General features: G+C 41.1%; 1 protein-coding gene across 2 annotated transcripts in view; it reads left to right on the top strand.

Moving 5' to 3' along the window:
- SYBU (syntabulin) overlaps window positions 1–25733 on the top strand; it is a 59748-nt gene extending 34015 nt beyond the window's left edge. For both annotated transcript variants that reach the window (XM_087706765.1, XM_087706766.1), the window contains 5 exons: window positions 2716–2916; window positions 11737–11842; window positions 20387–20593; window positions 21821–21970; window positions 23930–25733. In XM_087706765.1, coding sequence (XP_087562891.1) covers window positions 2716–2916; window positions 11737–11842; window positions 20387–20593; window positions 21821–21970; window positions 23930–25031 — 1766 coding nt within the window. In that variant the 3' untranslated portion in view covers window positions 25032–25733. The remainder of the gene's footprint in view (window positions 1–2715; window positions 2917–11736; window positions 11843–20386; window positions 20594–21820; window positions 21971–23929) is intronic.
- Window positions 25734–26492: the final 759 nt, after the last annotated feature.

Genomic DNA, 26492 nt, shown 5'->3' on the forward strand with positions numbered 1-26492 from the left:
AAAGCACTGGGAAGTGGTATATAAGTCTAAGTGCCATTGATATAGAAGACATTCATATTTGCTCAATTTACCTGTCCTGTTTCTTTAGTTTCGGATCATTTGTTGTTGTTTTAAAAGTGACATTAGACCAATCCCTTTTCTGTTTGCTTTGACTAAAATTTTGCCAGGCAAGTTTGTGTATGCAATCAAAAAGGACCTTCCATCTTGGTTGGTTTCGATCTTTTGAAAATCACCTGCTCTCCCCCCGTGGGATAAAGAGAGACCTTCTCTGAAAGAGAGACATGGAAAATATGCTTGTAGGCTCTTCCTTTGGTAATATACAGGGAGTTCTCGACTAATGACCACAGTTGAGGTCAAAATTTCTGTTGCTAAGCAAGACAGTGTTAAGGGGACTTTGCCCCCATTTTATAACCTTCCTTGCCACAATTGTTAAGTGAGTAACTGCAGTTGTTAAGTTTGTAATACGGTTGCTAAGGGAATCCCCATTGATAAGCATCAAAATTCAGAGAGTAGTCAGAAAGTTGCAGAAGACGATGACATGACCCTTGGACACGCTAACCATCATAAATACATGTCAGTTGCCAAGTCAGTTGAATTTTGATCATGTGACCATGGGGATGCTGCAACATTGGCAAGTCCGAAAAATGGTTATAAATAACTTTTTTAGTGCTGTTGTAACTTTGAGCTGTCTCTAATTGGTTGTAAGCAGAGGTACTGTTAGGTAAGCTCCCTGTTGGGAGAGCAAGTACATTCAGAGAAGCGTTGTGAGAGTTGTGTTGGAGAACACACAAACCAGCATACAGAGACACTGCATGTTAAGTAGGCTTTTACTTTCGTGGAAATAGAGGTATCAGAGTCCATCAAACAGTCCAAGTCATACACGGTTAAGACAGTCAGTCATCAACATCTTTCAGTTAAGGGATAATTCGAATAACATAGTCCATAATCATACAAACAGTCTGGTATTCAAAGTTTGCTAGCAGTCGCAAAACTTACAATAGCTCACGGCACTTTCTAACAGCCAGCTTCCAAAACACTCAGATCAGATCAGCCCAGCATCTAACAAACAGAGAGCTAACAGTTATTCTGGCTCCCTCTTATGGCTGATTGAGGAAAACAACAACCAATCACATTTTACAGTATGATCTAAAGAAACAGGTATAGCATTGTTACATGATTTATATATTGCCAACCCAACCGTTAGATTATATTCCTAACAGGTACTATTCACTTACCTTACCTAACGGTTTTCAAATGCAAGCCCACGTGGTTGCTTCACTCGCACCTGCCACCTCCACGCATGCGCTCAGCCTTCTGTGCATGCACTTTTAGCTAAAAATGGGGCCTAAATGGGATGCCACAGAGCCCGGAGCAGTTCGGCAGGGCCACCCACGATTTCTGCTACCGGTTCAAGCAAACCAGTCCAAACCGGTAGAATACCACCTCTGGTTGTAAGTTGAAATCTATCTGTAGTACTTTGTTTGTAACACCTGCTCCCTTATAATGACTATGATCATGATTTCACACTTATTGCTTGTATCATACTGCTTATGCACATGAGACAAATTCCTTGTGTGTCCACTCAGACTTGGCCAATAAAGAATTCTATTTTATTACTCAGTTTGTCAGCAACCCTGATTGCTGTCATTGGTTCTTGCAAGGCTTTTCAAACTTTCAGCTTGTCTTTGTGGCATCTCCAGTGTGTTTTCCATCACCATTGTCTGAATCTTGTTTTCCCACATCACAGTGGAACTGACAGCAAATTTGGACAGTGTGGAGGTTGGGGAGGAAAATGGGCCAGTCCTGGAGTCTGGGGAAGGCTCGGACGAGTGCTCTGTGTTCAGAGATGAGGCCAGGGCCATCTGACAGTTATCAGCTGCCTTCAGAGTCAGACATCAGTGAGGCAGACAAGCAGCTGGAGCCTGTTCCCAGTGCACGCATGTGCAGAGTTGGCAGAAGGGAAGAGCTAAGGAACAAGGATCGACTTGGGAGTAAGGCCACAGGTGCACAGTGAATGGCCCCTCCCATAGGGAATAAAAGGGGAGCGAAAGGGGAGTGGAGTTTGCAGGAGACAAGTAGTTCATTTCTGCATTCTTGCCAACTATTGCCTAGTCTGAAAGATATCGGCCTGGCCAATCTCCAAGCTTGATGAAAGGTCGGTAACTGAACTATCTTGAAAGACTGTGGGCCGGGACTTTGCTAGAGATGAATTCACTGTAAATTAAATAAAAGGGATTGATCGGGACGAGGATTCGGCTTGGTGCTGCTGGGGAAGCCTAGGTCAGAACAACCATTGGTTGTACACAGTGCATGAAGCCAGGAACTGGTTCTTTGAGAAGTCCTTGGATGGCATGCACCTAGTCACATGTTTGCCTTTCCCATTCTCCATACCATAATACCCTGTGAGGGAGGTGGGGAAATGAACCCCCTTGCCTGACACTCAGTGCTGATGGAAACTTCATTATTGTCCCTCTGTGTTGGAGAAGGTAGTTCCAACATGAGTGAACTAGAAGCTACTGATGTGGGGATTAAAAAGATGCTTATTAGATGGTGACACAGCAATGTTCCACTGAAAAGAAAAAGGCACTCAGCTCCAGCCAGGACTGCATGCTTCCTTGCTTTACAGAATGCCTTTACAGAGTGAAGCTGGGAGAGAGGAGGAGAAGGGAGAGAGAGATACCCAGCAAGTAACTTTTGCCCCTCTCTTGTTTTCAGATGACACCGGTTGCCCCAGTAGCCAATCAGTATCTCCAGTTAAGACTCCGCCAGATACGGGAAACAGTCCAATCGCTTTCTGTACAAGCAGTGATGGGGGAGATTATGCCAGAAAGAAATTTAATTCAGGAACAGTGGCAGATGGAACTCATCAGCCGGCTCGCTATAAAAAGGAAGCAAAGACAAACCTCATAAAGCCAGGTAAGAACTACTTAATTTTTATTTTTTATTTTTAAAAAAACATATTTTTTTCTCCTTGCATGATAAACTTTATTGAACTATATCCATAAAATTCATTTGCAGTAAACCAAATAAAGTCTGCAGGTATACGTATTTGTAATCTTCTGGATCTTTATAATTTAGAAGGACCCTTTGGCTTTGAGGGTGTACTTTGGTGTTCTTCGTACTTTGTTTAAAGTTATTCCTTAAATAAAGACCTACTTGGAAATGGCATACAGAATGAAGCATGCATGTTATATTATGAATGGTTTAAAAGCAGAAACTGCGTAGCAAAAAGGCAATGACTGAAATGCTTATTCTTAATGCGAGGTAAAGTTTAAATGCTGTTGTGATGCCAAGAGATTTTGATTACTGATCAAAAGAAGTTGGATTCCAACAATCCAAGCAATCCAAAATGTTTTGTTAAGATGCTAGCAAATTCAGCTGTAGACTGGAAGTTTCGAATGAATTGAAAATGAATAGTCTGAATGTGAAAGACTATTAACCATTTTTAGATGGATTAAACAATCATGGCACCCGTTAAAGTTAGAATTGTAATCATTTATTTGAAGAAAGGAGTTTACAGTCTATAGGAGGCAATTGTTCATTTATAAAAGCCAAATTGGCCTTGGTAAGAGTTAATTTGTGCTTGTTTCATCTCATCTAGAATCTAACAACTTTTGTACACCAGTTCAGGCTTTTTATGGCATTTATGAGGGTGGTAATTAATATATAATACCTCTTGGCATCGCAACAGCAAAAGGAAGTGATGGCCAAGGGATCTTTGCTCAACTTTAGCTGCTAGGCCATTCTACCTAAACCTGGATTACAGCCTTTGTAATTCATATCTCAATCTCCGGGTATTTAGACTCATGTGCTCCATGTAAATAACCTTTGAAGATTATTTGACAACTACAAATGGTCCAGAATACAGTGGCCAGATAAACTGATGAAATCCAACCAATATCAGATAAAACCAACTTTGAGGTTATTCACAAGCTTCTAGGTGAAATTTGGAATGCTGATCCTTAAGATCCATAATGGAATGCCCCAGGTTACATCAGGCACTGCCTTACCAAGTTTAATTCTGGCTATCCACTCCAAGCATCTTGAGAGCTCCTATATACTTTATTCCTCAAAAAAGGACATGGGACATGGATTAAGTATCTGACTGATATCCTCCCACCTGCAATACATGTACCCTGTTTTCCCAAAGATAAAACCTCCCCACATAATAAGCCAAATCGGGCTTTTGAGTGCATGCACTAAAATAAGCCCTCCCCTGAAAATAAGCTCTCCCCAAAAATATTGTAACACAGCAGCAGCCATGAGGTGAACACTCATCACCTCCTGCACCTCAAAAATAATAAGACCTCCCTGAAAATAAGGCCAAACATCTATTTCGGAGTCAAAAGAAAATAAGCATTCTTGTTGCTTTTTTTTGCAAAGCAGTAAACACATTTTTGTCTCATTGGGTGAGTGTCTGAATTCATCTGATTAATATGGATAGTTTCTGATGAGGTGAGCCCTATGAAATGTCCAGACAGGTCTTCACTATAAATTAAGATCAGAAGAGCTCTGATGACAAAACTAGTGGGAAGAACAAAATAATGTGCAATGCACATTTATTAAGTAATTATCCTACCACTGTCATTTGCAGAACAATTCTGTGTATATCTTCTCAAAAGTAATTCCCAGTGAGTTTAATTCCATATCATCGCTGTCTTTTGACCTGATTAAAGCCCTATTTAGTCATTCTTGGGGTAGATCTGTTGAAATTCATGAGATGTGGGGTTTTATTCTAAATAAGGTGAATCCAAGCAATCCAAAATGTTTTGTTAAGATACTAGCAAATTCAGCTGCAGGCTGGAAGTTTCAAATGAATTGAAAACGAATGTGCCTCTGAATGTGAAAGACTATTAACCACTTTTAGATGGATTAAACAATCATGGCACCTGTTAAAGTTAGAATTGTGATCATTTATTTGCAGAAAGGAGTTTACAGTCTATAGGAGGCAATGGTAGACTTGATACTGATTCAAGAGCATCCCATTCTATTCTTGGGAAAATATTCTGCAATTTTTTTTTGCAGAAATTGACATTTTAAAAATTGTGCTTGAATTGCTGCTTTTTGTTCTCAGCTGCAGGGATCAGCAATCTGGTACAAATAATGTTTGTTGTTTAAATACAGAATGTGCTCCGTTGAATAGAGGCCTTGTCATGGGGATAATTGACTGTTTGGGGATAATAGCTTTGCAGCACACCTAACAAAATCCTGCATTGTTCATTCTTAACTGAAGATTTCAAAGATAGCTTCCATTTCATGGTTAAGCTGTTGCCGAGAAATGTTCACCCTTTTTCATTTCTACTTATTTTTCAGTTAACTGTTTTGGATAATCACATGCAGAATAAAATCCAGATGTGTGATCAGACATCTCTTATCCATATGTTTCTATCACTGATTCCAGCCTTGTGGAGTGTATAAGCCATGCTGGTCAGGAAGGAAACAGAAGGCAATGTTTAAAGCACTGCTCAAGTTATTGATGTTAAAGTTGTTCCACGGAAGTCTATAAATAAAGCAGCTAAATTTCATTCAATTCACTGGATTTAAAATACAGGTGGTTCTCATTTAGTGACCACAATTGAGAGCAGCTACATGGTCATGAAGCAAATCAATCCTTAAGTAAAACTGTGAATATATAAGTGCGGTGGTGGCTCATTGGGAAGAATGCAGTATTGCAGGCTAACTCTGCTCACAGCCAAGTTCGATCCTGACTGGCTCAAGGTTGACTCATCCTTCCAGGGTCAGTAAAATGATGACCCAGATTGTTGGGGGCAATATGCTAACTCTGTCTTGTACTTACAATGAGTTGCCAAGCCCTCTGAAATCATGTGACTGCCATTTGCAATCTTTCCTCAGAACATCTAGTGAGAAGCTGGCAGAGAGGGTCGTAGACAACTTTCTTTGCCTGGCCCAAACTGCACAGCACACCAGTTCTTCTCCTCTGCCTGGATACTATCCAACCGAGGCAAGAAGGGGAGCTAGCACACTATACCAGTGTTTCTCAACATTAGCAACTTTAAGATATGTGGACTTCAACCCCCCGGAATTTCACGTATGTGGACTTCAACCCCAAGAATACAGCACGGCTGGCCGGGGAATTTTGAGGATTGACGTCCACATATCTTAAAAGTTGTCAAGATTGAGAAACACGGTACTATAAGCCCTGTGCCAAAAAAGAGGAAGGGTTAGCCAATGCTTCTTTTGGGATATTTCTCCCATGTTCACTACTTCAGATTTCCTGCCAGCTTCCCCAGTGACTTTGCTTGTGGGAAGCTGGCAGGGAAAGTCTCAAATTTTGATCATGGGTTGCTGAGATGACTGGAACTTTGGTGGCTGGTCAGAACTATCACTCTTTCAGTGCAAGTTTGTATACTCACTGAACAAGTAGTCCTTAAACAAGGACCACCTGCATTTGTTTATGATATCTCGTTAAATGAATGTTCTTTCTTCTTCCTTTCTTCTTTTTTCCCTTTTTGTGGGTTGCTATTCTTGCCCCCTTCTTTTGCCTTTTGTTCAAAATCTTATACCAAAGAAATAATTCGGTCATTCTTTTGTAGGCAAATTCCTTGAGGCATGGCCTACAGAAATCTCAGGAGTTGCAGTGGCCTACAGCTGTGGGGTTTCCTCCAGAGGCTTCCAAACAGTGCTGCCAAATAAGAATTTTTGGAATGCTAAAATAGAAAACACATTTAATACTTGACTAAGGAACAGTAACCTTAATTGTATTTTAACATTCATCTAAGCAAGTAACTTTACTTCATTTAAAAGGCCAAATGCAGCTTTTAAGCCGAAAGTCAGCTCTAAAATATTTGCCTTTAGGCTTGTGATATTGGGATTTTTTTTTGTACTTCTCACTAGATTGTCTTCTTTCCTAAATAAATGATTGACAAGCAGAAGGAGGACAGAATTGATAACAGTCTTTATATTGGAATCACGAGGATTCGTTACCCTTTCAGTAGACATGCCCTTAAATCTAGAACAAAAGTCCCCAACCTTTTGGACCTCAAGGAACACTAAATTCATAATTTTAAATCTCACTGACCACTAATATGATCTGCCTAGTGACTGGGTGGGCAGGCGTGGCTAGGTGTTCATGTGACTAGGTGGGTGTCACCAACTTGGTCAGCCAGTTCCCGACTATGATGCAGTCCCACTGGAATGAGGTCCTTGGGCTCTTCGCCATCAGTTGCACTTCCTTCCAGCCTTCGCCCAAAGCCCCATACCAGGAGGCTGAAGCAGACCCCAAGTTGGAATTTTTGCCCCCCCCCTCAACTTACACAAAAAGACCCTGAAGGGGGGAGACTCTCTGCAGCAACACAAGCGTTCAATGCACGTATCCGGCCCAGGTTTGAGGACCCCTGATTTACTGCATATAAAAAATGCAAATAATTTTTCTGTGGACCACCGAAATTTTCTCACAGACCACCAGTTGGTGATCACTGATCTAGAGAAGTGAAGACCTTCAGAGGGCCAAACAGACATCACAGCTGTGTGTGTGTGTGTGTGTGTGTGTGTGTGTGTGTGTATGTATGTATGTATCAGTGGTGGGTTTCAAAAATTGTTCGAACCTACTCTGTGGGTGTGGCCTCCTTTGTGGGAGTGGCTTGCCGCCCATGTGACCGGATAGGAGTGGCTTGCTGCCCATGTGACTGGATATGAAGATGCCGACAACACTTGTCAGAACCACCTTAAATTACCTCACACACAGCATTGGCATGCATAAGAATATGATGTAAACTTGTTTTTTAAAAGGCATCTTTGGTTTGCGTTAAAACAACTTCAACACACGCAATGTTCTGATTGCACCACAAACGCAGTATCATCTTTACCTTTCACAGAGGCACTGAGTTTTATAAATATGAGCATGATAGTGTAGAATAATCATATCCAAGGACCAGTGGTGGGTTTCAAAAAATTTTGGAACCTCTTCTGTAGGTGTGGCCTGCTTTCCGGGTCCACTGGTGGAACCTCTTCTAACCGGTTCGGTAGATTTGACGAACCGGTTCTACCGAATAGGTGCGAACTGGTAGGAACCCACCTCTGGTATGTATGTATGTATGTATGTATGTATGTATGTATGTATGTATGTATGTATGTATGTATAAAAAATAGGTGTTTTTTTAATCCTTATTTTACTTATGTTTCTTCTAGGACATTGCAGCAGCCCCTAATCACCAGTTGCACAGACAACAAATAAAATAGATTCATTTGTTCCTAACAGGCAGCCTTTTCCTATTGGTCTGGTTCTTTTGGCTTGCTGTATCCCTTGTCCCTCTCTAGCATCTTTGTCAAAGGGAATGTGGGCCTTTTGATGAAGCTAGCCTGCAGAGCATAATAACGGGATGGACTGCTACTCATGAGAATACTCAATTGCTGATAGGCTACTTTTTAGTCGAGTTGGTTGCTATGGTACTGGCTAGGTTTGCTTACCAGTTGCTCTGATGTGAGGAGTTACTAAGTGATCTGTCTCCATGGAGACACCAGGATAAAACTATGCTCCATGGAATACATAAATTACACATCCCTTTACAAGAGAATCTTACAGGCTTTGTCTTTTTGTAAAGAGTTTTTCCCCCTCCCCATTCTGGAAACCTTGAGTAAATACACAATCCCAAATGTAAGCAAAACATTGTTTAAGTTATCTTCTGTGTAAGGTCTCATCTTTGTAGTTTTGAAGAAGCTATCTCTGCAAATCGCTCAGAAATGATGAGAGATTTTGATGGTGTAAAGTTCCCTGGTCTTTTTGGCCTCAGTGTGAGTGTTGCAAAGCCAAAAATCAATATCCGTATTCTATTTTGGTGGCATCATAAAACTACTAAGAAGTTGAAGTAAGAGGGGTTTTAAAACTGAGAAGAGGGCATGCAGAGGAAAGGGTGCAGCTATGCACGGAGAAAATAAATTGATAGAAGAGTGTTTCTGAAACCTCGAGACAATAGGAAAAGGTGAGATGTATAAAGCTGCTACAGAGCTGCTTGCCATTCTTTACAGGTAGTCCTCAACTTACAACAGTTCATTTAGTGACCATTCAAAGTTACACCACTGAAAAAAGTGACTTATGACCGTTTTTCACATTTATGCCCATTACAGCAAACCCCGTGGTGACATGATCAAAATTCAGATACTTCGCAACTGACTCATACTTACAACCGTTGCAATTGTCCCAGGGTCACATGATCACTTTTGCGAACTTCTGACAAGCAAAGTCAATGGGGAAACTAGTTTCACTTAACAACTGCGTTTCCAACTTACCAACCGCAGCGATTCACTTAACAACTGTGGCAAGAAAAGTCATAAAGCGGGACAAAACTCACTTAGCAAATGTTTCACTTGGGACAGGAATTTTGGGCTCATATGTGATCATAAGTTGAGGACTACCTGTATTTATTATTAAGAAAAAATTATTCTGCCCAACCCCTTTGTTACATTTTTTTTTCTACTTGAAATTGAAAGCATTGTGATTCATGGGGAAAACATAATATTTTAGAATGTCTTTTCCTCTTTAACAATCTAGAAAGACTTTGAGCCAACATAAACATGAAACTGGACCTATAAACACTTTGCATAATCTGTTGTTTATTCTAAAATATCCAAAAGGTTGACCCAGAGCATAACTTCAAGCCTGCTTGTTTACTTTTCTTGTTCTTCTTCTGCATTACTGAACATTTTTCCCATGTGATCACACATTATAATATTTTTCCAAGTCATTACAGTATAAACCCTGTAGAAGTCTCTCTGTCTGTATTTGTATCCTTTGCTGGGATATTTTAACGCTGGTTTATTCTTTTCAGTAGTTAACCCCTAGCAGTTAGTTAATTCAGTAAAGCGAAATTAATATTTTCTCACATGTCAGCCTCACAGCAGATAGGTTTCTTCATTCCAAAGAGCAATGAATAAATATGATGGTTAAGTTGAATAATAATATTATGTTAGAAGAAACAAGGTATGCAGGCATGAAATCCGCTTACCTTCGCTACGGGTTTGGGACCGGGATCACGCGTGCCGCGTATGTGCAGAGCAGGGGTGGGTTCTGGCTGCTGCCACTGCCAGTTCGATCAGGGATGTGCTGCGCACACACTTTGCGTGTACGCATGCTTGATGCACACTACAGGCGCATGCACAGTACTAAAAAACAAAATGGCAGCGCGTATGGTGCCGCCGAGAAAACAGGTTTGAGGGCATGGCAGGGCGAGTTACTACCTACTCAGCCGAATTGGGCCGAACCAGTAGGAACCCACCTCTGGTGCAGAGGGTCCATGTTGATGTCTGGGAAGGTGGGCGGAGCTTCCTGTCACCGCCACTACCAGTTCGCCTGAACCGGGACGAACTAGCAGAATACCACCTCCGGAGGTATGTCTATTCGAACAAAGAGAAGGAGCATGGGTGACATAATAGCAGTCTTCCAGTATTTTAGAGGCTATCTAGAGAAGAGTGGTTGGTCAACATATTCTCCAAAACACCAGAGGATAAAATAAGAAGTAGTGGATGGAAACTAAGCACAGATCTAAGCACTTGATCCTTGTGTTTGACACCCCTGTTCTATTCCATTTAATTTAATACAGAACAGCAGTCTTCCAAATAAACACTTTTAAAATTGTACTATGAAGTCAAGGTTACGTGGTATAGATTCACCTGGAAAAAGGACCAGTGATGCAGTGACATCAATAGAGGAAGAACATGTGCCTTTGTCACTTGTTTGGGTTTTTAAGAAAAGTTAATGGCAAACACAGTGGAGATTTGATGTCTATGCTATCCTTTCTTTAAAAAAAATCTTTTAAAACAATGTACCACTTTAAAGTTTATGTTTTACCTCTGAATTTGGGGAGTGCAATTTTAGACAGCTGGAAGTGGGCAGTATGCCACTGGCTGCCCTTTCTAAAGCAAGTAGATATTTAATTATTTATTATGGGAAGTTATATGGCTCCAACCCACCTTAATCAGACTGAATGGGCTGCTAAAATCCATAAAACCTGGAATATATAAAAGCAATAGAAAAAAAAAGCAATACAAGACACTGGGCAAAGAAAAATTTAATCAACCGTAGCAGAAAAACACAATATAAACTGCAGTTTGATTGCAGCTTTGGGCTTAGATCCAGAATTCCTTGGGAAAATGTTGCAGAAATGAAACTATATAGCTAATAGAGTTGGGGGCCATATAGGAAAGAAAGAATAATCAAAAACCTATTGCCAAGCATGATTTTCCTCCCAGCTGGAAACTGTTCAATATCTAAAAAGAAGTTCTTTTTCAGGTTAGGAACACTTTGGATTTTTTAAAGGGACTGTCTCTTTGGGAACAGCTATTATAAAGGTGCATTAGCATGTCAATTAATTCCATTATTCCTACTAAACAAAAGGAACCCAAGCAAACAAATAGCTTTCAAGTTCAAGAAATGAATTAAAATGTTTTTATTATTATTGTTACAATAAACTTCTGTTCAAACAAAAATATTTTCAGGACTGCTCATCATCCTGAAAAAGAAACCACTTATTTTATTTGTTTTCTTAATGGTTTAATTTGTTGTAGAAGAGCTATTATTTTTAATCTTGGTTCTTCATTCCTGGGGAAATGCTAAGCTATCTGAAAATGGGATCTGCCCTTACAGTTTTGCAAATTGCCGGATGGGAAAGTTTCAAACCAGGCAGGAGGATGGTGGTGATTCATAGTGACGCTTATAGGTCCTGGGTTAATCTTTTGAGTTAGAATTTCCATCAAATTTATTCCTCCTTTTTCCTTTTCCAGGAAGTGAAGCTGATTTTAGTTCATCGAGTAGTACAGGAAGCATTTCAGCTCCTGAGGTCCACATGTCTGCTGGTTCCGGAAACAAAAGATCATCATTTTCCCGCAAGTATGTCACAACATTTTACCCCGTTTCATCTGGGTTATTTATAGTGAAGAAGTATTCCTTGACTTACATCCACAATTGAGCTCAAAACCTCCATTGCTAAGCAAGACCATTGTTAAGTGATTTTTGCCCCATCTTACAACCTTTCTTGCCACAGTTGTTAAGTGAATCACTGCCGTTAAGTAGTGATATGTGTCAGGTTTCCAAGTGATGAAACCCATTAAAAAAAGAAATGGGCCTTAAAAAATCAAGCAGATTCAACCTGGTAGTAGCATTCAGGGAAGTTGTAGGAGATGACTAGGTTGAGCCCGAGGGAGGGCTCACATGTGTCATCAGTTATGAGCTCCTATGAGCCCACAAGAGATCTATGTGGAATCCACCATGAATTCTTTATCCATCGCACATATTGCTTTGGCTGTTAGTAGTTCACATTCTTGTAGAGAGCTTAAGCTTACAATAAATCTTGATACCCATTTGAACTGCCTGGATTTCCTGATTTCCCTGGCTTTAATAACTATATGGAAGATATTTTGTTTTGCTTTCTTTTAGGGTGTTTTTAAACTTCCCAGTGTAGCTTGCACCCTTGGCATATCCTGGTGGTGTCCCATCCAAGTGCTAAACAAGAAGTTTAAAACATCCTGAAGGAAGTCAAAGGAAAGCAAGATATATAAAGTCAAGAAGACTTTATATATCTTCCCAAGCTCAGTTCAAGGGACGTTTCACTTTTTAAGCCTCTAACATTGCACTCATTTGTTGGATTTTTCAGTTTTTATGGCCAAGAGTTACTTTTTTCAGCTGCCGATGATCTGTTTTATATTTAAACACACATGCTCGTACATTCATACTATTTTCACTATGTTCTGGCCAAGTACAAATTGTGGTGGTGATTTCCCCTCTTTCTAACAAAAATTCTTTGACAGTGAGAATTGGTTTGAATTACATGAAAAACGTGGCAGCTTCCATTCCAATCCTTCTTCCTCTCAGAAAGAATTCTGGATGTTTGAGTTGGAGCTGTTTATCATGATGACACATCCCAACGAATTGGTTGAGCCAAGGAAGCAAAAGGGGGCCCTTGATACTCTCTGAGCTTGCTGGTTTTCTTGCAGGCGTTTCATTACCCAAAGCAGGAAACTCATCAGTGCTAGTAAGGAGTGCAGTTTGTGGTCAGTTTACATCCTAGTGCACTGATAGCTAACTTTTTTGTTTTTGGGTGCCAAAAATGTGATCGTGTGTGCGTGACAGCTTGTGCATGTGCCAGCAGCCATAATGCAAAGTATGCCACCACATGTGCATGCACACACAACCCCCCCTCAAGTTCTCTCTCACACACACACACACACAAACACACACACACTGCATTGTTCGCCTCCAGGCTGAGCTTGGTATTTCTTCCAGGGGGGCAGGAAAGCCTCTGGAGCCTGGGGAGGGTAAACAATGAGCCCAACTGACCAAATGGACTTCCGGTAGGCCCAATGGACCATTAGGCCCATTCCTAAAGCCTGGGAAGGGTGAAAATGGCCTCCCTCAGCTCACTGAAGGTTAGCAATAGCAGTTAGACTTATATACTGCTTCATAGGGCTTTCAGCCCTCTCTAAGCGATTTACAGAATCAGCATATTGCCCCCAACAACGATCCGGGTCCTCATTCTACCCACCTCGGAAGGATGGAAGGCTGAGTCAACCCTGAGCCGGTGAGATTTGAACAGTCGAACTGTTGAACTAGCAGTCAGCTGAAGTAGCCTGCAATACTGCACTCTAACCACTGCGCCACCTCGGCTCTCTCTCTCTCTCTCTTTTTTTTTTGATGTTCCAGAAAAAGATTTATTTACAGTTGGGGGGGGAATGTCCACATGGTGCTCCCTCCCTCCCAACACCCCCCCTCAATAACTTAGGTCCAGGGAAGCCCTTTAAGTGGTGCTGCCTTCCCAGGGAGGTCAGCAGGCCACAGGTTCTCCAGAAGCCGGGAACGGATCATTTCTGAACTTCTGGTAGGCCCATTGGGCCCGTTTTTCATCTTCCCCAGGCTCCGGAGGCTTTCCTGAAACTTGGGGATGGTGAAAATGGCCTCCCCTAGCTCTCCGGAAGGCCAAAAATCAGAAAGCCAGCACATGCATGCACGTTGGAGCTGACAGCTCACATGCCAGCCAATATGGCTTTGCGTGCCACAGGTTCACCATCGCAGTCCTAGTAGCTTGCCTATCAGTGTCAGAACACATCCACCAACATCAACTAGCAATCAGAAGACCTGATGAAAATTCTTCACAGCATATAGACAGATTTAACCCTTAATCACCAGACATACTATTTCGGCTATGCTATTACAGACATGAGGTCATAATGACCTCTGTAGCAAAAAGACATTCAATGTTTTCATGGTTGGATCTAAAAATTGATGTGTAGAGCATTAAAGCAAAAGATGTATTGAGCTCTATCAAATCCACATCACGCAGTTCACATTTTGTTTCTCCATCCTTGAACTTCAACCTTTCTACTCTAATTTTTACATTGGTCCACTGAATGATGGCGCTGATAATTCTTTTAGAAAATAATAATTTAAAAATCCAGGGGAGTAGATGATTTTCCCAGATTTCTAGCTGCTGGCTGTAGTCCAGGTAATTGAACAACAATATTGTGACTGGATCTATTGCTTCCAAAAGGTGCAGAAGACCATGTGAATTTGTTCTTGCCATATAAATTATTGCCCGACGTAGATTGTACCTGGTCATCAATTTCATTGGGAGCTTCATCATCGCTGATGTTAGAATCAGCGGCGGCAACAGGTTCCTCGTTGACCATTACAAAATTTTCATCACAATCTGATTCCACTTCACTCAGATCAGTCTCTGCTTCTCCATACCATTTTAGAACAGTTTCCTTGAAGTTTGGATCACCAAATTGCACTCTTTTTGGTGGAAAACTTAACTCCGACATTATTTTTAAAAAAATATGTTACCAAAGATCTGCGGTCAAAAGGACCGAAATTCAAATTGAAATGCCGCTGCAGAAAACACCAAATAATTGACACAAGTGTGATGTTGCATACACTCGTATTGGTGGGAAAACAAAAGCTATTTGCAAATGGAATAGTCCATTTCTAAAAAAACAGGGGTGTTCTGAACATTTTGGAAAACTGTTGCGGTCACTTTGACCACAGGTCTGTGGTTATGGCCTAATCATAGTTTCAGTAGGGAAAAGGTGTCGATCCTAGACCAAGCCAAATCCAGCAGTGCCAGGGAATTTATGGAATCTTGGCATTTTGACAAATCAGCCATCAATAGGCACATAGACATTAACGACATCTACAGGCCATGCACAAAAGACTATTATTCAACACAAAGATCCAAGCATCTCTCTGCCAGCAATCAGCACCCAGATCATCATAGATTAACTTCAAGGTTAACATCATACCAACAATCAAGTAAATAATACCCCAAAACAAGAAACTGACAAAGAAGCCAACAGCAAACAGCCCAATCAAAGAATCACCGACACTGGCAGCCAAGCCATTAAAATATAAAGTGACAGCAAAAAAGCACTCATTAGTAGCACTGACGATGTTACCTAGTTTGGGCAATGGAACATCTGCAAGAAAACAAGCAAGTTCAAAGAGCAGCAAGGACCCCTTATGTCAATCCTGAGTTACACATATTCTCCTTTATTAGTACCAAGGAAGAAAAGCAAGGAAAACAGAGGTTAGGTTTTTACTTTTCCACCAAAGTCCTAGATCCGTGATGGTGAACCTATGGCATGTGTGCCAGGGGTGGCATGCAGAGTCCTCTCTGCAATGGTGGGATTCAAATAATTTAACAACTGATTCTCTGCCCTAATGACCAGCTGGGTAGGTGGGGTCCTGTGGTCATGTGACTGGATGGGCGTGGCCAATTCAAGGTCACTCACATCGATGGGCGCTTCGCCTCAGCTGTTACATTGTAATAAGTTTTAACGGGACAGGCAGTTTCTGTAAGCAGGGCAATCAAGATTAGACTAGAAACAACACCAGAATGTTTCCTTCCTGCCTTCCTTACAGGATTAGCCCTGTAAAGTGAGAAAAAAACAAAATGAGATTTCTTCCAACAACTGGCCCTCTAAACTGCTTAGAAAGTTAACAACCGGTTCTCCCGAATAGGTGCGAACTGGCTGAATCCCACCACTGCCTCTCTGACAGCACGTGAGCCGTCACCCCACTTCAGCAATGCCATTCATGTTTGCGTGCCTTCCACCAGCATGGCAGGTCTTTGGGTCTCTTCTTGCTTTCGAAAGGCTTGGTTAGCAGCCACTGTGGGAAGGACAGGAGCATGGAGCTCAGGCCCTGAACTGTCAAATTTCCAACTGTCAAGCCCACTAAGCCACTGTCCAAAAATAAGATGCGCAGGGTGTGGGGGGGGGAGAGTTGCACATGCATGTGTGGGGTGCATCCGTGGGGGCGCATGCGCATTGCATTTTGGGGGTTTGCATGTGAATGTCAGGTCACAATCACACAGACGCACTTTGGGCACTCAATCCAGAAAAGGTTAGCCATCACTGTCCTAGATTAATGTCCTTTCCAATGGAGCCTTTGAATCAATGAGCTAAACTCTGCCTGCCAAAAATATCTTGGCCACACCATGTGTGCCGAACAGAGACACTATTTTCTTCCTAGTTTAAAACTGTCAGTGCAGTTTTCCTTTTCCCGCATGAGGGCCAGAGACTCATTCAGTGGGTTGGTAATGCTATGTCTTTTTTTTCCCTTCCTCCCATCTCCTTTTTTTAAACAAATGGGACGGAAGCCACTAACCTCTGTCTCGAGATGCGCCTGTGCTAAACACCCATGCCACCATCTGGATGATATAAAGTGTTCCTTGCAATGGGTGGAGGAAACCAACTCAAAGAGATCCTTAATTAAAACTTTCTGCTTCTTGGCTGCTGACTTCTCATCCAGGCGTTCTGCCTATTATTTGTCAGCTTATTTTTGTACTTCAGAAGATACAGTTTTAATTATTAGATGTGGGTGCATGCACACACACACACAGAGAGAGAGAGAGAGAGAGAGAGAGAGAGAGAGAGAGAGAGATCTTTACTATGTGTAATTTGTTCAGTGTTCACACTAAAGATCTATCATAATGTTAAGTTATAAATATTTACCATATATATTTGGAGAAGAGCCTAATGCCGGAAAAGACTGAGGGCAAAAGAAGAAGGAGACAGCAGAGAATGAGGTGGCTGGATGGAGTCACCATAGCAGTAGGTGTGAGATTAAATGGACTCCAGAGGATGGTAGAAGACAGGAAAGCATCGAGGAACATTTTCCATGGGGTCGCGATGGGTCGGACAAGACTTTGTGACTAATAGCAACAATAACAACATAAATATTTATAAATATATTTATTCATCTATAATTGTCCAGTGAATAGATTCTCCAACCAGTTGTCAAAGCAAGTTAGCATGGTTAATTACTATGCCAATGCTCTGATGTTGTTATGAAATATGCTTAGAAATCAAACATTTTTTTTAATGGTACTTTTAAGAAATCGAGGTTTCGTGGCTTCAAAATTAGATTTGCAGTCAATAGAAAAATAAACAGTGAAAGTATGGTTACAGTCTGGCATGGTGCCTGAACAGACCATGGATATTTACAATCCTGGCTTTGTCTCTTGTGAACTCTGCACACTGTCATTTAGAGCAATTATTAAATAAAAACAGGCAAGCAACTCTAAACCAATGTTTCTCAATCTCAGCAATGCTAAGATCCTCGACATCAACTTTCAGAATTTCCCAGCTAGTAAGCCTACCTTTTTTTCAAGAAAACTTTGAAACATGGCAAAATGTACTTCTTTTTGTCAAATCTTTGGTTATTGGAATGAACCTGATTCTAACATTTTTAAGTTTGATTTTAATTGCATTGAGTTTCCTGTTATGCTTTATATTTTGTATGTTTTGCTATTTTTAATCAATCTTTACCAATTCACACAAACAGGAAGGTGGAATATAAATTAAATGATTAAATGCATAAATATATCTATCAGCAGAAGAGAATATTTGTATTCTTAGAGTTGAACTGGGGATCCTTGGTGCTATCTAAGTTTGGTGGTTTTCTTGCAGATGTTTCCCTACCACACTAGGTAATATCATCCATGCCAGTAGATATGTGATGGTGATACTTAGTTTGGTAATGAAACATAGTAAGAAAACAACCAAGTTCAGAAAGCACTAAGGATCCCATAAATAAATCTTTATTTTTTGTGTCGGTGACCCACTAAGCCACTTCAAAGCATCCCAAATCAATATAAACTTGTTAACATTTCACAAGATTTCAACACGGTTATGTGAAATCTCTGCATGAAATGTTTACAGTCTTGCACTGATGCTCACACAATTTGGAAAGTCCCAGTCAGTAGACTCTGGAATTGTATTGATTTCATCCTGATTGTCATTTTAAAAGCCTTGGGGAGTCTACACAGGTAAACTATTCCTTACCACCCAAAGGTGCTTTTTCAAGAGGCAACTGGACTTTCTGCTTTTTTTCTTTTGAAGACATTTCACTTCTCATCCCAGAAGCGAAACATCTTCAAAGAAAAACCAGAAAGTCCAGTTGCCTCTTGAAAAAGTACTTTTGGGATCACCATGACCTGGATTCCTGAGAATCTCCAGACGTTTATCTATTCCTTACTACATTTTTAATTCAACAGGGTGGACAATTTCACAAGGCATGAAGTCAATGCTCATCATATACTCCCTTCACACATGATAAAGATTTCTACATTTCAGATGGTGGTCTGTTTTCCAAAATATACTTTATGAATTCTTAGTTTTTGGCATATAAATCAGAGGCTGTAAATTGTCCAGGTGTCTGCCACCAATCAGAGTTTTAAAACTCTGATGGCTTTGTTCCCAGTCTAGAGGTCTTTCTGTCAGTGACATGCAGTGAGGTTCATGGCCGGTGAGGCAAGCGGGCAAAAGCCGCCCTATGTCTGCCAGCACCAGGGCTTCATCAGGGCTTTTGGAAAGCCACACCAAAGCCCCCGACATGGCTTTCTGAAAGCCCCGCTGAAGTCCCGCCGCCGTGCATCCTGCTCTATGGCCGGCACGGCGGCAGGGCTTTAAAAAATAAAAAATAAAGTGCCAGCCCGCACACCAGCAGAGGCGGGTAAAATACACACACACACACACACACACACAAACACACACACACACAAATTACTTATAATAATACAAATTACAATTACTTACAAATTACAATAATTTTGAATTCCTCCCCCCTCCCTCCGACCCACATACCTTTTACAGCTGTTTCACAGAGGATTTCAACTCTCCTCTTGTCTGCCATGATGAAAATGTAAAAAATGTAAAAAGAAAAAGGCTGGATTAGCTGCTGCCAGAGCCTCCAATGGATGACTCTGCTTAACTGTTTAAAAAAAGCCTCTAAAAAAAGTGCCCTCTACAGAGGGAGGCGAGAGAACCACGTGCCTCATCTACATAAGGAATTTTTCACCTTTTAACCCTTGCTTAACTCTGCTCAAGTGGTCATAAAGATAGACTAAAGGAGGCACGTGGTTCTCTCACCTCCTCCTGCAGAGGGCACTTTTTTTAGAGGCTTTTTTAAACAGTTAAGCACTAAGCAGAGTCATCCATTGTGACTCTGGCAGCAAATAGCTCAGCCTTTTTCCTTTTATTTTTTTTTCTTTTCATGATGACAGTGATGAGGCCCTGCCTCCCCTGACTGCACGTCAATGCTTTCTGTTATAGCATATCAATTCTATATCAGTTAATAATTTCAGTACTTGCAATCACCAGGTAGGAGTTCTGTGAATCCACATTTACAAATTTTAAAAAGAAAAGTTGATTTATTGTAAAAGTCTCATGGACTGGTTCAATAAACCACTCTATCTATGGATGTATAATTGAGTTAATTGGCATACATTTGTGCGTGAATAAAACAACAATTCAGAAGAAATTGATACATTTAGAAGATTTGCATGACATCTTAAAACAGAAAGAATACAGTAAATGTCTCTGCTAACTACATTGATTCAAAATAAGCATTTTAAATATATTTAGACAGACAGATTAACAGAGTTGGAAGGGACCTTACAGGTCATCTAGTACAACCCCCTGCTCAAGCAGGAGGCCCTACACCACTCTTGACAAATGGCAGTACAATCTCTTCTTGAAAGTCTCAAGTGATGAAGCCCCCACAACTTCCGAAGGCAACTTCTGTTCCATTGGTTGATTGTTCTCATTGTCAGAAAGTTCCTCCTTATTTCTAGGTTGAATCTCTCCTTGGTCAGTTTCCATCCATTATTCCTTGTCTGGCCTTCGGGTGCTTTGGAAAATAGTTTGACCCCTTCTCTCTGTGGCAGCCCCTCAAATATTGGAAAACTGCTATCTTGTCTCCCCTGGTCCTTCTCTTCACTAGACTAGCCATGCTACCTGGTTAATTTGGTCCATGGTAAAAGTGAGCCAAAGAGATCATGGTAATTAATGCCAAGGGTAATCAGTAAAAACTGTCATAGCTTCATGTCTTTCTTTAATATGACATATCGTAACCCATTGTTGACCTTGTCTCTTTTAGCCGGGGGCCTCATGGACGCAATCATGGTTCCTTGCCTTATAAGTCTGGGTCCAGCCCTCCAACCACAGCCCGTGAGAAGGACTTGTTGTCGATGCTGTGCAAAAATCAATTGAGTCCTGTTAGTCCACATCAGAATTATGGGGCCTCTTCAGCCAGCAGCAGCAATTCCGGTTCATACAAGGGAAATGATAACAGCCCGACCTTTAGGCAAGCGAATTTCTCCATAATATTTATCTCCTTGCTATCCTACCACTTCCCAAATCTTTAAACTCTTTCATCTCTAGCTGTCACTGGAGTGTCTCCAGGGCACATTATTTCAAGCTCGTGAAATCTCTTGATCTTTGACTTGCTTTGTTTTGAGCATTTGAACAAGCTCTTCTATTTTATTTTATTTTTTTGGCCTCCCCTCGGAGGAAGGAATCTTTCAAAAGGTCACATTCCTAACTTAATGTCTGTGTTAACTATTTTTCTTTCCTTTTGAACCCATCTCCCTTGTGTGATGGGATGTAATCTAACACCATTTTCCATTCCTTGGCCTGCATCTGCTTCAGAAAAAAAAAATCATTGTACAATGTCGCTCTTAAGTTATATTATCTCTGCCCCTACTTGACCTTTGGTTGCTTGTTCTGAAGTTTTTACCAGGAGCAAATGTGCAGCTTCTGCCTTCAGTGTGATTAGTCCTTGGACTCTTAATCATTTACAAGAAATAGAGTAAGTGGGTTGTAGCTACTATGATTAACATACAATCGATTAACGTTTGGCTTGTTCAGCTTTTGGACATTTAGGATTTGAATAATGTAATTTTCAGGCAAGACTTTATTGTGTCTTTTCTAAAAAATAAAACAATAACAAGAGAAAACTTGCTTTTTCTGTTGAAGCCAATTTCTCATTGGAAAGTGTTTAAAATTGACCTGCCATCCTCCAAAGAAAGATTAATCCAGATATCAAGAAATGTTTCAACCCAATCTGACATTAAATCTTTTCTTTCTTTCTTTCTTTTTCTTTCTTCCCTCCTTTCTTTCCTTCTTTCCTTCCTTCCCTCCTTCCTTCCTTCCTCCCCACACACTCACTCACTCTCTCACTCTCTCTCTCTCTCTCTCTCTCTCTCTCTCTCTCTCTCTCTCTCTCTCTCTCTCTCTCTCTCGTGTGTGTGTGAGAGAGAGAGAGAGGGGGGGGGAGAGAGAGAGACCTTCATTTTAAAAAAGCAGCCAGTTAACTTGTGCTTATTCTGAGGTAAATGCATGTAGCACTGTTTTTCAATTTTAGCAATTTTATGTTTTGTGGACTTCCTGGCTGCAGAATTCTGGGAACTGAAGTCCACACATCTTAAAATTGCTAAAATTGAGAAAAACCAGCGTATAGGAATGCAATTAAAGTCACCTACGCAGAACACAACACAATTCTGCAAGCATAACAAACTTTTCCCTACTGCAGGCGGCCAGCACGATACAATTCTTGCGGTGAGAACCATGGGATAAAGCCACCCAGTCCAGAACAGTACCTGACCCCTCTCCAACAAAAGGAAGTTACAGTGAGGCACCTGAAAACAAAACTGAAGGAATCAGAGAGCAGACTTCAGGAAAGGTAAAAGTTCTGGGTAGAAACAAATGCTGGAAGGTAAAGCTTGTTTGGAAGTTTGTGATTAGGGTATTTTCCATTATCTAGACCTGTGATGGCAAACCTATGGCACGCGTGCCAGAGGTGGCACACAGAGCCCTCTTTGTGAGTATGTCTGTCATCACCAGCTGCTTTTCTGGTTTCATGCGTGCCGGCCAGCTGGTCTTTGCAGGCGCTGGAATGCTGAAAACTGGCCTGAAAATGGCCTGAAAAACAGCCTGAAAACCACCAAAACACCACGCAAAACAGCCAGAAAAAAGAGCCAAAAGCCAGGCATGTGTTTGCCAGTTACAGGTCTTCCGGTTTTTGGTGCTCTGGCACACGCACGCACACACATGCACATGTGTTCTGATTTGGGCACTCGGTGCCAAAACAGATTCGCCATCACTGATCTAGACAGATGTCAATTATAAACCTAAGTTACAGATTTTCTAAACACTGCATTGGAAGCTTAAGTAGCTAGATTGAGAGAGAGACAATTTTGGAAGGGAAAGTCAACAGGGGGTAGATAAATAGATACATGCGTTTTACTCAAAAGGCTCTGAAATTGTGGCACCTCTAGATCAGAGGTGGGTTTCTACCAGTTCGCACCTATTCGGTAGAACCGGTTCGTCAAATCTACCAAACCGGTTAGAAGAGGTTCCACCAGTGGACCCGGAAAGCAGGCCACACCTACAGAAGAGGTTGCAAAAAAATTTGAAACCCACCACAGGTCCTTGGATATGATTATTCTATCACTATCACATTTATAAAACTCAGTGCCTCTGTGAAAGGTAAAGATGACTACTGCGTTTGTGGTGCAATCAGAACATTGCGTGTGTTGAAGTTGTTTTAACGCAAACCAAAGATGCCTTTTAAAAAACAAGTTTACATCATATTCTTATGCATGCCAGTGCTGTGTGTGAGGTAATTTAAGGTGGTTCTGACAAGCGTCGTCGGCATCTTCATATCCGGTCACATGGGCAGCAAGCCACTCCCATCCGGTCACATGGGCGGCAAGCCACTCCCACAAAGGAGACCACACCCACAGAGTAGGTTCAAACAATTTTTGAAACCCACCACTAATCTAGATAAATGTTGGGAAAGACTAAAGACCTTTGGTTGCTCTACTGCTATAAACCAGTAGTAAGCAATCTTGTGCCCTTTTACTTTAAATTTCTAAAATAAAATATTGTGGGAATTTTTGTCCAGAATATCTGAAGGACATCAGGTTGCCTATTCACCTGTTCATACAGATTTAGAGAGACTTATAGTTACAGAACTGAAACTTACATGCATCATAAGTAAGTAAGTAAGTAAGTAAGTAAAATCTTTATTACGGTCAAAGACCAGCAATACACATTAGTTTTTACACTATATTAAAAAATACTAACATTAAAATATAATTAAAAAGTATTGACATTAAAAGTGGGTAATAACATAATGGTCCAAAGATTGTTAGAGGTATGTCCAGATAACTGGTACTATACAGATTTAGATAGATTTATATTTACAGAACTGAAACTTACATGCATCATATTACCTCCAGTTATTGTATCCCAACAAAAGTCAGCCCTTCTAATTCTACTTTCAAGAATAATGGGATTATCAAAACTGCAGCATAACATACTATACAACTGCAGTGAAATAGTTAGTTTTGTCCAGTGAGATATTCCCACAAGAAAGGGGGTTATGAGAAAACATTGGGAAGAAAAATATTTGTATATGATTGCCTGCTTTAAGCTGGGGCAAGTAGCAATTTAGGAAAAAGTTCCTGTTGACTGTTAAAAACACTTGCCGTGTGATCTATTTTATTCTGTCCCCTAACAAGAGAAATAAAAACAAATATCTCTTCACTGTCCTACAGCTTCCTCATTAATCATCAAGTTTTTAATCCCAGAGTTGGACTCTCAAAAGAGCATAACGTGTTTTTTTCCCCCTTCTTAGAGAAAGCGAAATCAAGGAACTTAAATCTCAACTGGCACGCATGCGGGATGACTGGATTGAAGAAGAATGCCATCGCGTGGAGGCCCAGCTTGCCTTGAAAGAAGCGCGGAAGGAGATTAAGCAACTCAAGCAGGTCATTGAAACGATGAAAAACAGCTTGGCTGAGAAAGACAAAGGGATTCAGAAGTATTTTGTGGACATCAACATCCAGAACAAGAAATTGGAGTCTTTGCTTCAGAGCATGGAATTGGCCCAGAACGGCTCTTCTCGTGATGACCAGAGCTTAGAATATGAATGTGATTTGTCACCTGACAAGTCTTTCAGCATGAATACAACTTACTCCAAGACGGAAGATAGCATGTTCACAGAGAACCATTCGGTGGAGGCAGATAGCGGAGTACTGCTCAGTGATGATATTGCGAATGGGAATGACATTTTTGAAGAAACCATGTTTGCTACCACTCCTGAATTTGGTCACCCGGCTGTTTTTACATCTTCTGCTTTCAACCATCTGGATCTGGTGCAAAGTCTAGGCAGCTCCCAAGTAGAAGATGACAATCATAGTGAAGCCATGGAACAAGCTGTTCAGGCTGATGTGTTGCTATACAGGTCAGGCATGGAGCAGCTGATTGAGAACATATTCAAGGCACAAGATGTTTGTCAAATCAACCCATCTCCTGTTTTGGTGGAAGCCAATGTATCTGATCCAGAAATTATCTCAGACTTGCTTGTGGATTTGACGCCAACAGATCCAAATTCTGCTATCCTCTTAACTCCATTGGAACCCACGCCCAGGGCCATGGATTCTCGATATTACAAAAACCGAGTCATGAAGGAACTGGATTTCATAGACTATCACACCACAACCCTTGGGAATGTGACAAAGTTGTCCGAGGGGAACATTGTCAAAAGGTATTGGAGCAGCAACTTCCTCATAGATCTGTTGGCCATTGGTGCCCCCATTGTGCCAACAATCATGTGGATGTTTAGTACTAGGAGGGGAGGAACAATCCCAATCTTCACTTTTGGAGCATTGTTTCGTGGCTGCTGCCTGCTGGCCTTGAATTCTCTTCGTCAAGAACCGGTTATTCTTCAGCGTTAGATATCACTGTCTTGAATGGTGTGTCAAGAGATTGTATTCTGGTGGATATATAGTGAGGCCATTAAAAAAAAAGTGGTGTGCATCATGGTGAATCTGCCTGTTTTGCTCCTAAATGTTTGATTTGCACTATATTTAATTGAGAACATGTTCGTTGTTTGAAATTGAAGGCAAACTATTGATGGCATGGAGACATGTATCCATTAAGTGTATACACAAGTGCATTTATAGCGCATGATCAGCACTTTCCATCCTGTGGTCGGATGTATGGATTGTGATACCAAATGTTTTCTGATGTGAGGGTCAGGTTCATTCTGTCAAAGGCAGCATATATAGTCCCAGCATGTGTTGTCTACGCTTCTTAAATGGCACAATTGTGATGCAGTCACGCTCGCATTCCATTCATCTTGTGTACCCAGGGATCATAACCAAAACTGCCCCCTGCCCCACAACCCGGTGTATTCATGTAGATGGGTGGAGATCTTGAATCGTGTTATTTTGTTTATAAATATGGCTGTGAATATATTTGACTGAGATTTGTCTGAAGTCTTAAATGAAGTCTTACTGGAAGTGTGGGGTTAATCTATGAAGGAATATTTTAAATGTGTGATGTATTAACTTATTTTTCCTCTTGTTTAATAATCTTTTCAAGAAAGCAAAAACCCTTTGAATCACATGTTGTAAATAAAGCATGCTGAAATTGAAGTGGTGTGTTTGTGGTAGCTACCTATGGCACAATACAAGATATTTTATGCTGTTACCCACATACAAGCTTCAGAAATTTCCTCTGGTGTCTGAAGTAGTGGCTAATCTCAATTTCAAGTGGACTCTGTGTGGGTGGGTGTGGGTGTTGGGTGCAGTAGTGGTATGCTGCTGCTTCGCACCGATTCGGGCAAACCGGTAGTGGTGGCAGCGGCACGAGACTCTGCCCACCCACACTGACGTCAAGAACCATCAAGAACGGTCTGCACATGCCCAGATACGCACACTCCGGCTACCGAACTGGTAGTGAAGAAAATAGAATACCATAACTGGTTGGGTGGGTGTGTTGGGTGCATCATAAATTCTCTGGTAATTGTTAGAAAACAAATGCAATAGTAGAATGTGCAACTTTGAGGATTAGCTACTACTGGTAATCCACAACTTAGACCAGAGGTCTCCAACTGTGGCAACTTTAAGACTTGTGGACTTCAACTCTCAGAGTTCCTCAGCCAGCTTTGGGAATTGAAGTCCACAAGTCTTAAAGTTAGCTCTGCCTTGGACTCTGATTTAATTCTGCATGATATTTGGAACGCTGACATTAGGTTCTCCTGCTTGAGCAGGGGACTGGACTAGAAGACCTCTAGTATCCCTTCCACATTCCATTTTATTCCATTCCATTCTTTCCTTGAGGAGATCCAGCCAATTACTTTCAAAATATAAGCGGGCAGAAGTGCATTTATGTGGAACGGAAAGCATCTCTTT

The sequence above is a fragment of the Thamnophis sirtalis genome, unplaced genomic scaffold, assembly GCF_051295495.1.
Source record: "Thamnophis sirtalis isolate CommonGarterSnake01/CBP01778 unplaced genomic scaffold, rThaSir2_p1.2 scaffold_2, whole genome shotgun sequence".
Taxonomy (NCBI): Eukaryota; Metazoa; Chordata; class Lepidosauria; order Squamata; family Natricidae; genus Thamnophis; species Thamnophis sirtalis.